The 12,066-nt window shown below is 45.6% G+C and overlaps 1 protein-coding gene across 9 annotated transcripts in view; it reads left to right on the top strand.

The window, feature by feature from the left end:
* The window catches only part of LOC140411160 (serine/threonine-protein kinase MRCK alpha-like), a 900,765-nt gene that overhangs the window by 352,022 nt on the left and 536,677 nt on the right, over positions 1 to 12,066 (top strand). For all 9 annotated transcript variants that reach the window (XM_072500231.1, XM_072500235.1, XM_072500230.1 and 6 more), the window contains exon 4: positions 2,035 to 2,130. In XM_072500231.1, the coding sequence (XP_072356332.1) occupies positions 2,035 to 2,130 (96 nt within the window). The remainder of the gene's footprint in view (positions 1 to 2,034; positions 2,131 to 12,066) is intronic.

Raw genomic sequence — 12,066 nt, 5'->3', positions numbered from 1 at the left:
GCTCTTTGTTAGTGGTTTTGTTGGCATTAAGGATGTCGGTTGGTTACCGATTTTCCTTTCTCATAGCAGATAATTCAAAGCAGAGGCATTTACCAATGCAACTCTATATTACACTGTTGCATTTGAATCTTGCTTTGACTGCAACCAAAATAAAATAATTAAGCAAGAAAATTTTAATGTGATGCACTTTCGTTATTAATTCGAAGGTCAATATCTCTGTCTTACATCTCCAAATAATTGTGGTTTCACCTCCAGCCTCGGTCTCCCATGGTATTCACCATTTGGCCTTGGTTCTCTGCCTGTTCTAGTCTGATGCTGTATCTTGCTGCCAAATGATGCAGGAGCTTGTCGGTCTCAGGTTGATTAACCCTTGGATTTCTCCACCTCTGAGAGGTGTGAACACTCTCTTGTTGATCATGAACCCTGCACTCCATCTTATCCTGGGAAAATGAGCTAGGAATCACATTAGTACCCTAACCACATGTCCTATTTGCATCAAAAGGCTCACAAAATATTTGGACCCCCCGGGTTACTCTGCACCTCACTGTAGCCATCCATCCAACAGAGCTAACCTTTTTAAAACATTCATTTCTGAGATGTGGGCATCACTGGCTATCCCTAGTTGCCCTTCAGAAGGTGGTGGTGAGCTGCCTTCTTGAACTGCTGCCTTAAGGCGTGGGTACACCCACTGTGCTGTTAGGGAGGGAGTTCCAGGATTTTGCCCCAGCGACAGTGAAGGAACAGCGATATATTTCCAAGTCAGGGTGATGAGTGACTTGGAGGGGAACCTCCAGGCGGTGGGGTTCCCAGGTATCTGCTGCGCTTGCCCTTCTAGATGGTAGCGGTGGTGGGTTTGGAAGGTGCTGTCTACAGTGCACCTTGTGGATGGTGTACACGGCTGCTACTGTTCGTCAGTGATGGAGGGTTTGAATGTTTGTGGAAGGAGGAACAATTAAGCAGGCTGCTTTCTCCTGGATGGTGTCGAGCTTCACGAGTGTTGTTGGAGCTGCACTCATCCAGGCAAGTGGAGAGTATTCCATTACACTCCTGACTTGTGCCTTGTAGATGGTGGACAGGCTTTGGTGGGGTCAGGAGGTGAGTTACTCGCCGTGGGATTCTAGTCTTTGACCTGTCCTGGTAGCCACTCTATTAATGTGGCTAGTCAAGTTCAGTTTCTGATCAACGTTAATCCCTAGGATGTTGATTGTGGGGGATTTAGCGATGGTAATGCTATTGAAAGTCAAGAGGTAGTGGTTAGATCCTCTCTTGTTGGAGATGGTCATAGCCTGGCACTTGTGTGGCACGACTGTAACTTGCCACTTGTTAGCTTAGCCTGGATAATGTCCAGGTCTTGCTGCATTTGGACATGGACTGCTTCATTATCTGAGGAGTCATGAATGCTGCTGAACATTGTCCAGTCATCCGCCATCATCCCCACCTCTGACCTTATGATGGAAGGAAGGTTATTGTTGAAGCAGCTGAAGGTGGTTGGGCCTAGGACACTACCCTGAGGAACCCCTGCAGTGATGTCCTTGAGCTGAGATGATTGACCTCCAACCACCACAACCATCTTCCCTTGTGCCAGGATGAATCCAACCAGTGGAGATTTTTCCCGTTCATTCCGATTGACTCCAGTTTAGCTAAGGCTCCTTGATTGCATACTCGGTCTAATGCTGCCTTGATGTAAAGGGTAGTAATTCTCATCTCACCTCTGGCATTCAACTGTTTTTTCCATGTTTGAATAAAGGCTGTAATGAGGTCAGGAGCTGAGTGACCCTGGCGGAACCCAAACTCAGTGTCCGTGAGCAGGTTATTGCCGAGTAAGTGCCGCTTGATAGCACTGTTGATGACTCCTTCCATCACTTTGCTGACGATGGAGAGTAGACTGATAATTGGCTAGGTTGGATTTGTCCTGTTTCTTAAAAGCAATAATGAAAGTTTTAGCAAATTTAAACATTTCTCAGACTTTGCATGTTCTACTATTCTTAATCTTATCTAATTTTGTGTAAATTAAAATGGTGTTTTTTAATACAGACTGCCTGCTTTCGAGAGGAGAGGGATGTGTTGGTAAATGGAGACAGCCAGTGGATTACCACGTTGCACTATGCCTTCCAGGATGAAAATTTTTTGGTGAGTACAAAATAAATGTCATTTATTTTGTGCCAATTTCACGGTAATTGATTTTGAAATAATTTGTTCCTTCTTTAGCTTCCCTGCACTGCAAACCACTTACTAGTTGCAGGATATAGACGTCTGATTTCTACTAGACTTTGTCATTATATCCGAACCATTGACAGGGAAGTACCTGGTAGCAGTCTGGGTCGAGTACCCTCTATGACCTTTCTCTTCCTTTGTGGAGCAGTACTTCCTTTCACCTGGTCCTCCTTCCCCTACCCAACACCCTGTAACAAGAGGATCTGATGGTATGAATAGCAATAAACTAAATCCTATACTGCCGGATAATATGATCGGAGACTGCCTTTTAAGATGAACTGGCCTGTTGAGAATATGGCCGGCTATATAAGGAATGCCACCTTTTAAACTGTACCTCCGTACAGTTTAAATAGTTATGCATTCAACTCCTTGAGTTAATTTATCAGTTTCTTGTTCCCTTATTGTTCTGCAGTTTGAAACTTCCATGGTCACCAAATGGTTAAGTAGCAAAGTTGATTTTTAAAAAAAAGAATGAAAATAAAAGCCAGCATGAATTGGGGAAAGATAATTTGTGTTTAACCAATTTGATTGAGCTTTTGATGAGGTAACAGACGGTCGATGAAGGTAATGCAGTTGAAGCGACCTGTAGACTTCCAAAAGGCATTTGCTGAAGTGTCACATAATAGACTTGCCAGCAAAGTTGAAGATCATAGACTAAAAGGGACAGTGGCAGCATGGAGAATTGTGGTGAACATTTGTTTCTCGGACTAGAAGATGATCTATAATGGGGTTTCCCATTAGACTTGGACCCGGGTGTACAATTTAAATATTTGTAGATGACATAACTTGCAAATATTGTGAACTGTGACGTGGATACCGGTTGACTGCAGGAGGACATGTACAGGTTGACAGAATGGGCAGACACACAGCAGATGAAATTTAATGTAGAGTAGTGTTAAGTGATATAACTTGATGAGATGAATGAGGAGAGGCTATGGAAAATAAGAGATACAATACTCAAGAGGGTGCAGAAGCTGAGACCAGGGGCAAATCGTTATAGGTGAATGAGCAGGTGTAAAAGTTGTTGAAAAGGCATACCAGATCGCAGGCTTTTATCAAGAGAATAAAAACAGTGAAGTTCTGATGAATCTTTGAATCACTGGTTTGCCCTTATTGTATGTAATTCAGAGCACAGCTTTTAAGGAAGTATGCAAAGGCTTTGGAGGGTGTGCTGAAAATATTTACATGAAAATGATTCCAGGCAAGAGGGTAACTTCAGTTATGTGGATAGATTGGCGAAGCTGGTGTTGTTCTCCTTAGAGAAGAGAAGGCTGAGGGGAGATTGATAGAGATGTTCTAAAATCATGAGGGGTTTAGACAGAATAGATAGAAATTGTTTCAATTGGTGGAAGAGTCAAGAACCAGAAGACACTGGCAAAAGAACCAAAGGTAACTCGTAAAACTTTTGTTTACAGTGAGTGGATAGGATCTGGATTGAGCTGCCCAAGAACGTGGTGACGGCAGACTCAATCATGATGTTGAAAAGAGAATTGGATAAGCACCCAAATAGAAAAAAATTGCAAGGCTATAGGGAAAAGGAATGGAAGTAAAATGAGCTGAGTTGCTTTTGCAGAGAGCTGGCATGGACTTAATGGGTCAAATAGCCACCGCCTCTGCAGTAACTGTTCAATGATTGTATTCTGTGGTCTCATTTGTCTTTCTTGGAATTGCTTGCTGCATCTGAATTAGCTTTCAGTCAGTTGTGAACAAGGATACCAAGGTCCCTTTGGACACCAGCATAAGAACTAGGAACAGGAGTAGGCCATCTGGCCCCTCGAGCCTGCTCCGCCATTTAATGAGATCATGGCTGATCTTTGTGGACTCAGCTCCACTCTCCGGCCCGTACACCATATCCCCGAATCCCTTTATTCTTTAGAAAGGTATCTATCTTTTTCTTAAAAACGTTTAAAGAAGGAGCCTGAACTGCTTCACTGGGCAAGGAATTCCAGAGATTCGCAACCCTTTGGGTGAAGAAGTTCCTCCTACACTCCGTCCTAAATCTACTTCCCCTTATTTTGAGGCTATGCCCCCTAGTTCTGCTTTCCCCGACCAGTGGAAACAACCTGCCCGCATCTATCCTATCTATTCCCTTCATAATTTTATATGTTTCAATAAGATCCCCCCACATCCTTCTAAACTCCAATGAGTACAGTCCCAGTCTACTTAACCTCTCGTCATAACCTAATCCCCTCAACTCTGGGATCAACCTAGTGAATCTCCTCTGCACTCCCTCCAGTGCCAATATGTCCTTTCTCAGGTAAGGAGACCAAAACTGAACACAATACTCCAGATGCGGCCTCACCAACATCACCAACATCCTATACAATTGCAGCATAACCTCCCTAGTCGTGAACTCCATCCCTCTAGCAATGAAAGACAAAACTCGATTAGCCTTCTTCATCACCTGTTGCACCTGCACACCAACTTTTTGCGACTCGTGCACCAGCACACCCAGGTCCCTCTGCACAGCAGCATGTTTTAACATCTTACCGTTTAAATAATAATCCATTCTGCTGTTATTCCTCCCAAAATGGATAGCCTCACACTTGGCAACATTGAATTCCATCTGCCAGACCCTAGCCCTTTCACCTAACTTATCCAAATCCTTCTGCAGACTTCCGGTATCCTCTGCACTTTTTGCTTTACCACTCATCTTAGTGTCATCTGCAAACTTTGACACATTGCACTTGGTCCCCAACTCCAAATCGTCTATGTAAATTGTGAACAACTGTGGGCCCAACACTGATCCTTGAGGGACCCCACTAGTTACAGGTTGCCAACCAGAGAAACACCCATTTATCCCCACTCTCTGCTTTCTGTTAGTTAACCAATCCTCTACCCATGCTACCACTTTACCCTCAATGCCATGCATCTTTAGTTTATGCAGCAACCTTTTGTGTGGCACCTTGTCAAAAGCTTTCTGGAAATCCAGATATACCACATCCATTGGCTCCCCGTTATCTACTGCACTGGTAACGTCCTCAAAAAATTCTACCAAATTAGTTAGACACAACCTACCCTTTGTGAACCCATGCTGTGTCTGCCCAATGGGACAATTTCCCTCCAGATGCCCCGCTATTTCCTCCTTAATGATAGATTCCAGCATTTTCCCTACAACCGAAGTTAAGCTTACCGGCCTATAATTACCCGCTTTCTGCCGACACTTGCCAATCTCTCACCATTTCCAAAATACTCAGCAAATGGATAACTCTATTTTAACATTTGAGAGACAGAGAAGGTGCAACATTAATTAAGAAGATTGTGGAGGCCAAATCACCGAGTGTCTTTAAAGCAGAGATAGATAGGTTCTTGATTAATAAGGGGATCAGGGGTTAAGGGGAGAAGGCAGGAGAATGGTATGAGAAACATATCGGCCATGAACGAATGGAGGAGCAGACCCGATGGGCCGAGTGGCCTAATTCTGCTCCTATGCCTTATGATGACACAGATAACTGAACTTCATTCTGACGAGACTCAAAATTAATTGAAGCAGAAAACTTTAATTGCAATTGAGTGAGCATTTACAGGATTACATAGGATATGCAGCACAGAAAAAGGCCATTTGGCCCAACGAGTCCGTGCCAGTGTTCATGCTCCTCTCGAGCCTCCTGATTGTTTCTCATCTGAAAATGCTATCTGTTCCCTTTTTCTTCACATGCTTGTCTAACTTCCACTTAAGTGCCTCTACATTATTTGCTTTCACTACTTCATCTGGTAGCAAGTTCCACATTTCCATCACTCTTTAGGTAAAGATGCTTCTGAATTTTCCAGTGCATTTCTTGGTGGCAATCTTTTATTGATGGCCTGTAGTTATGCTCTTCCCCAAACTCACCAAGGCTCCTTTGACAGAATCTTCCAAATCAGCAACCTCTACCACCTTGAAAGATGACGGCAGCAGATACCTGGGAACACCATCATCTGTAAGTTCCTCTCCCAGCCACACACCACCCTGACTTGGAAATATATCACTGTCGCTGAGTCAAAATCCTGGAACTTCCTCCCTAACATCATTGTGGGTGTACCTACACCTAGATGGCTCAAGAAGGTTGGCCACTACCACGTCCTTGAGGGCATTTCGGGATGGACAATAAATGCAGGCCTAGCCAGCAAAGCCCATATACTGTGAACACATTTTATTGTTCGTTATCTCTACATTATCTCTGATGGTATCTGTTAGGTCATCCCTCAGCTTTTTCAACAGAAAAGAGACCCAAACCTGTCAATCTTTCCTCGTATGCATATCTACTCCTTTCTGGTTTCATCCTTGTAAATCTTCTTTGCTGTGTCCCTACATCCTTCTTATATTATGGCGATCAGAGCTGCATGCAGTACTGTGTGATCTAACCAGGCAAGGTTTAGCATAACTTCTCCACTTTTCAAAGAACAAAGAAAAGTACAGCACAGGAACAGGCTCTTCGGCCCTCCAGCCTGTGCCAACCATGCTGCCCGTCTAAACTAAAATCTTCTGTACTTCCTGGGTCCGTATCCCTCGATTCCCATCCTATTCATGTATTTGTCAAGATGCCCCTTAAATGTCACTATCGTCCCTGTTTCCACCACCACCTCCGACAGCGAGTTCCAGGCACCCACTACCCTCTGTGTAAAAAAACTTGCCTCGTACATCTCCTCTAAACCTTGCCCCTTGCACCTTAAACCTATGCCCCCTAGTAATTGACCCCTCTACCCTGTGAAAAAGCCTCTGACTATCCACTCTGCCTGTGCCCCTCATAATTTTGTAGACCTCTATCAGGTCACCCCTCAACCTCCGTCGTTCCAGTGAGAACAAACCGAGTTTATTCAACCGCTCCTCATAGCTAATGCCCTCCATACCAGGCAACATCCTGGTAAATCTCTTCTGCACCCTCTCTAAAGCCTCCACATCCTTCTGGTAGTGTGGCGACCAGAATTGAACAAGTGTGGCCTAACTAAGGTTCTATACAGCTGCAACATGACTTGCCAATTCTTATACTCAATGCCCCGGCCAATGAAGGGAAGCATGCCGTATGCCTTCTTGACTACATTCTCCACCTGTGTTGCCCCTTTCAGTGACCTGTGGACCTGTACACCTAGATCTCTCTGACTGTCAATACGCTTGAAGGTTCTACCATTCACTGTAAATCCCATCCTTCGAGAAATAAAGCTTGATGCTTGTTTTGCTTTTTTTATAACCGTGCTAACCTGTGGTGCAACTTCTGTGACTGCTGTTATGATGTTCAATATTATGTATAGATTTGTAGATTTAGTGGTTAGTGAATCAGCACAAAAGGAAATTAGTTTAGGATCTGTACTAAAAATGTAAAAAGGGCAAATTAGAATAGGCTGTCCATTGACACTGAATCCATCCTCTTCCTGGTAACTGTCTGAGATTCAATCAGATTGTTTGTAGTTCTGCTATCTTATTTGGTCCTGAGATGAGTTCTGACCACGCAATGAAATCAATGCTGATCCATCACATACCTCCATCTATATGCCATTGATTCATAGCCCTTGACACATTTGGATAACAAAAATCTATCAATCTTATTTAAAGTTTATAATTGATCTAGCGTTGATTGCTGTTTTCAGAAGATAATTCTAAACTGCTACCACTCTTTGTGTTATAGTACAGGAGCAGGTCATATAACTCATCAATGCCAGTGATGGCCCCTTGAAAGAACCACTTAGCCAATCGGTTTCACTCACATGCTTTTTTCCCCCACTTAGCCCTGAAAATGTTCCCTCATCAAGTATCTACCCAATTCCATTGTAAAAGTTTTGATATCCATTGCTCTACTTGGCAGTGAATTGCAGTAACTTGCTGTATAAGAAAATTCTCATCTCTACTAGTACTTTTGTCAATTATCTTAAGTCTGTGTCCACTGGTTGTTGACCTACCTGTCAATAGATATAGTTTCACTGCCTATCTCCGCTTACTTCAACGTACCCGGAAGTTGCATAAATAGGGGGAAACCAAGTATTCAGTGCAAACATTGAACAAGGTGATAGGAGACAGTGATTTTTGTCAGGCCTCTGCTTGTCTTGGCACACGGCTATCCAGACATTGGGTTAAAGGGCTAAATTATGTCTTTTAAGATGATCAAAGGATTATGATAAAGGAAGGTTCAAAAATCAGTAATTCATCTGAAGCAAGTCTGATGAAAAATAATCAGAAGCTCTGAGATTGAATTTAATTAAACATTTTTGGGTTTAAAATAGCTTGTGTATCATCAGAACTATCCAAACCTTTTTTTTGTATCATTGCTCATAATCTCTCTTTTTTGATATTGAAAAGGGATTCCCTGCATTCTGACAAAAGTCCGCTTATTTCCTGATTATGCCTCAGTGTTCTTTAATAAAATTCAGTGCACGCTATCACTATCACCCTTCAACACCCCTGCAGAAGTCTAACTTGCAAACTTTAACGGACACAATCAAACCAAATTAGGCAGATCCATAAATATCTTTCATCCAAAGACACGAGAAAATTGAAGTTAATCATGGATGCTGATGTTAGTCAAGGTGTAGATTGAAGAAACATAATGCTAGCACAGCACAAGCAGCAAGTGATAGACAGAGCTAAGCAATTCCACAATCAACAGATCAGATGTAAGCACTGTAATCCTGCCACATTCAGCTGTGAATGGTGGTGGACAATTAAACAACTCCCTGGAGGAGGAGGCTTTTTAAAAATACATTTTGCGGGGTTTGAGTGTCGCTGGTTAGGCCAGCATATACTGCCCATCTCTAGTTGCCCTTCAGAAGGGTTATTCAAGTTGACTTCTTGAACCCCTGCAGTCCTTGAGGTGTGGATACTGTTAGGGAGGGAGTTCCAGGATGTTGCCCCAGCCACAGTGAAGGATGTATTTCCAAGTCAGGGTGGTGAGTGACTTGGAGGGGAACCTCCAGGTGGTGGGGTTCCCAGGTATCTGCTGCTCTCCAGTGGCCGTGGGTTTGGAAGGTGCTGTCGAAGGACCCTTGGTGAGTTCCTGCAGTGCATCTTGGAAATGGTACGTACGGCTGACACTGTTAGTTTGTGAGGGTTTGAATGTTTGTGTGGGTGTGGGGGGAGGGACAAGCCGGCTGCTTTGTCCTGGATGGTGTTGAGCTTCTTAAGCCTTGTTGGAGCTGCACTTATACAGGCAAGTGTAGGGTATTCCTTTACACTCCTGACTTGTGCCTTGTAGGTGGTCGACAGGCTTTTGGGAAGGGGGGGGGGTCAGGAGGTGAGTTACTTGCGGTTGGATTCCTAGCCTCTGACCTGCCCTGGCAGCCACAATATTAATGTGGCTAGTCCAGTTCAGTTTCTGATCAATGGTAACCCTAGGATGTTGATTGTAGGGGATTTAGCGATGGTAATGCCATTGAATGTCGTGGGGCGATGGTTCGATACTCTCTTGTCGGAGGTAGCCCTTGTGTGGCACGAAAGTAACTTGCCACTTGGCAGCCCTGAATATTGTCCAGGTCTTGCTGCATTTGGACATGGACTGCTTCATTATCTGAGGAGTCACGAATGGTGCTGAACATTGTGCAGTCATCTGCAAACATCCCCACTTCTGACTTTATGATGGAAGACAGGTAATTGAAGAAGCAGCTGAAGATGGTTGGGCCGAGGACACTACCCTGAGGAACTCCTGCAGTGATGTCCTGGAACTGAGATGATTGACCTCCAACCACTACAATCATTTTCCTTTGGATTGGGTTTGTATTTAGTCACGCGTACTGGGGTGCAGTGAAAGGTGTTATTCTGCCTACAGTTCAGACAGATCCTTCCATACATTGAAAAAAAAGAGGGCAAACATAAATATACAATGTAAATACATAGACACAGACATCGGGGAAGCACACAGGAGTGCAGTACTACTCAGTAGAGAAGATGTGTGAAGAGACAAATCAATCCATAAGAGGGTAACAGCGGGGAAGACGCTGTTTTTGAATCTGTTAGTGCGTGTTCTCAGACTTTTGTTTCTCCTGCCCGATGGAAGATGTTGAAAGAGTGAATAAGCTGGGTGATTATGCTGCCGCTTTCCCAAGGCGGTGGGACGTGTAGACAGAATCAATGGATGGGAGGGTTCGTGTGAAGGACTGGGTGGTGTTCACAACTCCCTGAAGTTTCTTACGGTCTTGGGCCGAGCAGTTGCCATAACCAGGCTGTGATGTAGCCAGATAGGATGCTTTCTATGGTAAATCTCTAAAAATTGGTACGGGACAATGTGGACATGCCATATTTCTTGGGCGGGATTCTCCGCTTGCCGTCGCCAAAATCGCGAAATGCGATTGGGCAGAAAATAGCCTCCGACGCCAGAATCGGGGTAGGTGCTGGTTTGACGCCAAATCGGGATGCTCCGGCACCCTGAAAATGGCGATACTGCGTTGCTTGCCGCGCGGGGTTAAAGCCAGCTTGACAAAGGGTCACCTGGACTCGAAACATTGGCTCTTTCTCTCCCTACAGATGCTGCCAGACCTGCTGAGATTTTCCAGCATTTTCTCTTTGGTTTCAGATTCCAGCATCCACAGTAATTTGCTTTTGTGCTTGCATCCATTTACATGTGGACCGAGCCCACCAGGATGCCCAAGCAGCGGGATTCACCGCCATTACCGGCATGCCTCGGTCCAGGGGGCGATAGACGGGATGCATCACAGCCTGGTGTGGCAACCCCTCGGCCCAAGACCGTTAAAAACTATAGAGAATTGCGAACACGGCCCAGTCCATCAGGTGAAACTGCCTCCCATCCATTGATTCTTTCTACACTTCCTGCTGCCTTGAGCAAGCGGGCAGCATAATCAAAGGCTCCTCCCACCTGGCTTATTTTCTCTTCCAACCACTTCCATCAGAGGAAGACGAAACAGAAGTCTGAGAACACGCACTAAGATTCACCAAAATGGAGACCAAGTGTTCGTGCCATCGTGAACGCCGTTGCGTTTAACGACGGCGCGAAACGGGCTTGGGTACGACCGATTCTGTACCCCACGTGGGGCCAGCATGGCGCTGGAGCGGATTACGCCGCTCCAGCCTCGCTTCCCGGCGCCAAATGGGTGCCACGCCAACCTGCCCATGCGCGGGGGACTTCTTCAGCGCGCCGACCCCAACTCAACATGGCGTTGATGTTCAGGGGCCGGCCGCGCAACAAAGTAGGCCCGGAGGGGGGGGAAGGGGAGAGGCTGACCCGCCGATCGGTGGGCCCCGATCGCGGGCCAGACCCCATCGGAGGCCTCCCCGGTGAAGGATCGCTTTTCCCTGCCCCACAGCCCGGCCCCCCGACCCTTCATGCAGGGTTCCCGCCAGCAGTGACCAGGGGTGAACAGCGCTGGCAGAACTCTGTCGTATCTGCGCGGCCGCTCGGCCCGTCCGGGCCGGAGAATCGGCGGCCCCGCCGATTTCAGCGGCCTATGGCCGGCGCTGCGCCAAACGTGCCGGCGCAAATGGCACCGATTCTCCGCACCTCAGAGAATCGCGCATCGGCGTCGTGGCGCGGTTGCGGCGATTCGCCGGCCCGGCGAGGGGCTCGGAGAATCGCCCCCATATGCTTCACCTGACACCTATGTATTACGTTGTGTATTTCCTGTATGTCCTATGTTCTTCATGTATGGTACGATCTGCCTGGACTGTATACGGAACAATACTTTTCACTGTACCTCGGTACATGTGACAAATCTAAATCTAATCTTTGGAGTGGGATTTAAAGCCATAATCTTCTGACTCAGAAGTGAAAGTGCTGGCATGAGCCAAGGCTGACCACCTAAGGGGGAAAGAGTGCATGGGACAGATTATTTCACATTTGGGAGGAATGAAAAAAGAGATTTGGGGTATTTCTGACCAGGGTAATCTTTAATATTCCGTTTGATTGGTCAGTTTAAGAGGGTGTGTGTTGGTGA

This window comes from Scyliorhinus torazame, chromosome 4, assembly GCF_047496885.1.
Source record: "Scyliorhinus torazame isolate Kashiwa2021f chromosome 4, sScyTor2.1, whole genome shotgun sequence".
Classification (NCBI taxonomy): domain Eukaryota; kingdom Metazoa; phylum Chordata; class Chondrichthyes; order Carcharhiniformes; family Scyliorhinidae; genus Scyliorhinus; species Scyliorhinus torazame.
The sequence above is the reverse complement of the archived record's forward strand: the minus strand, read 5'-3'. Positions and strand labels throughout refer to the sequence as shown.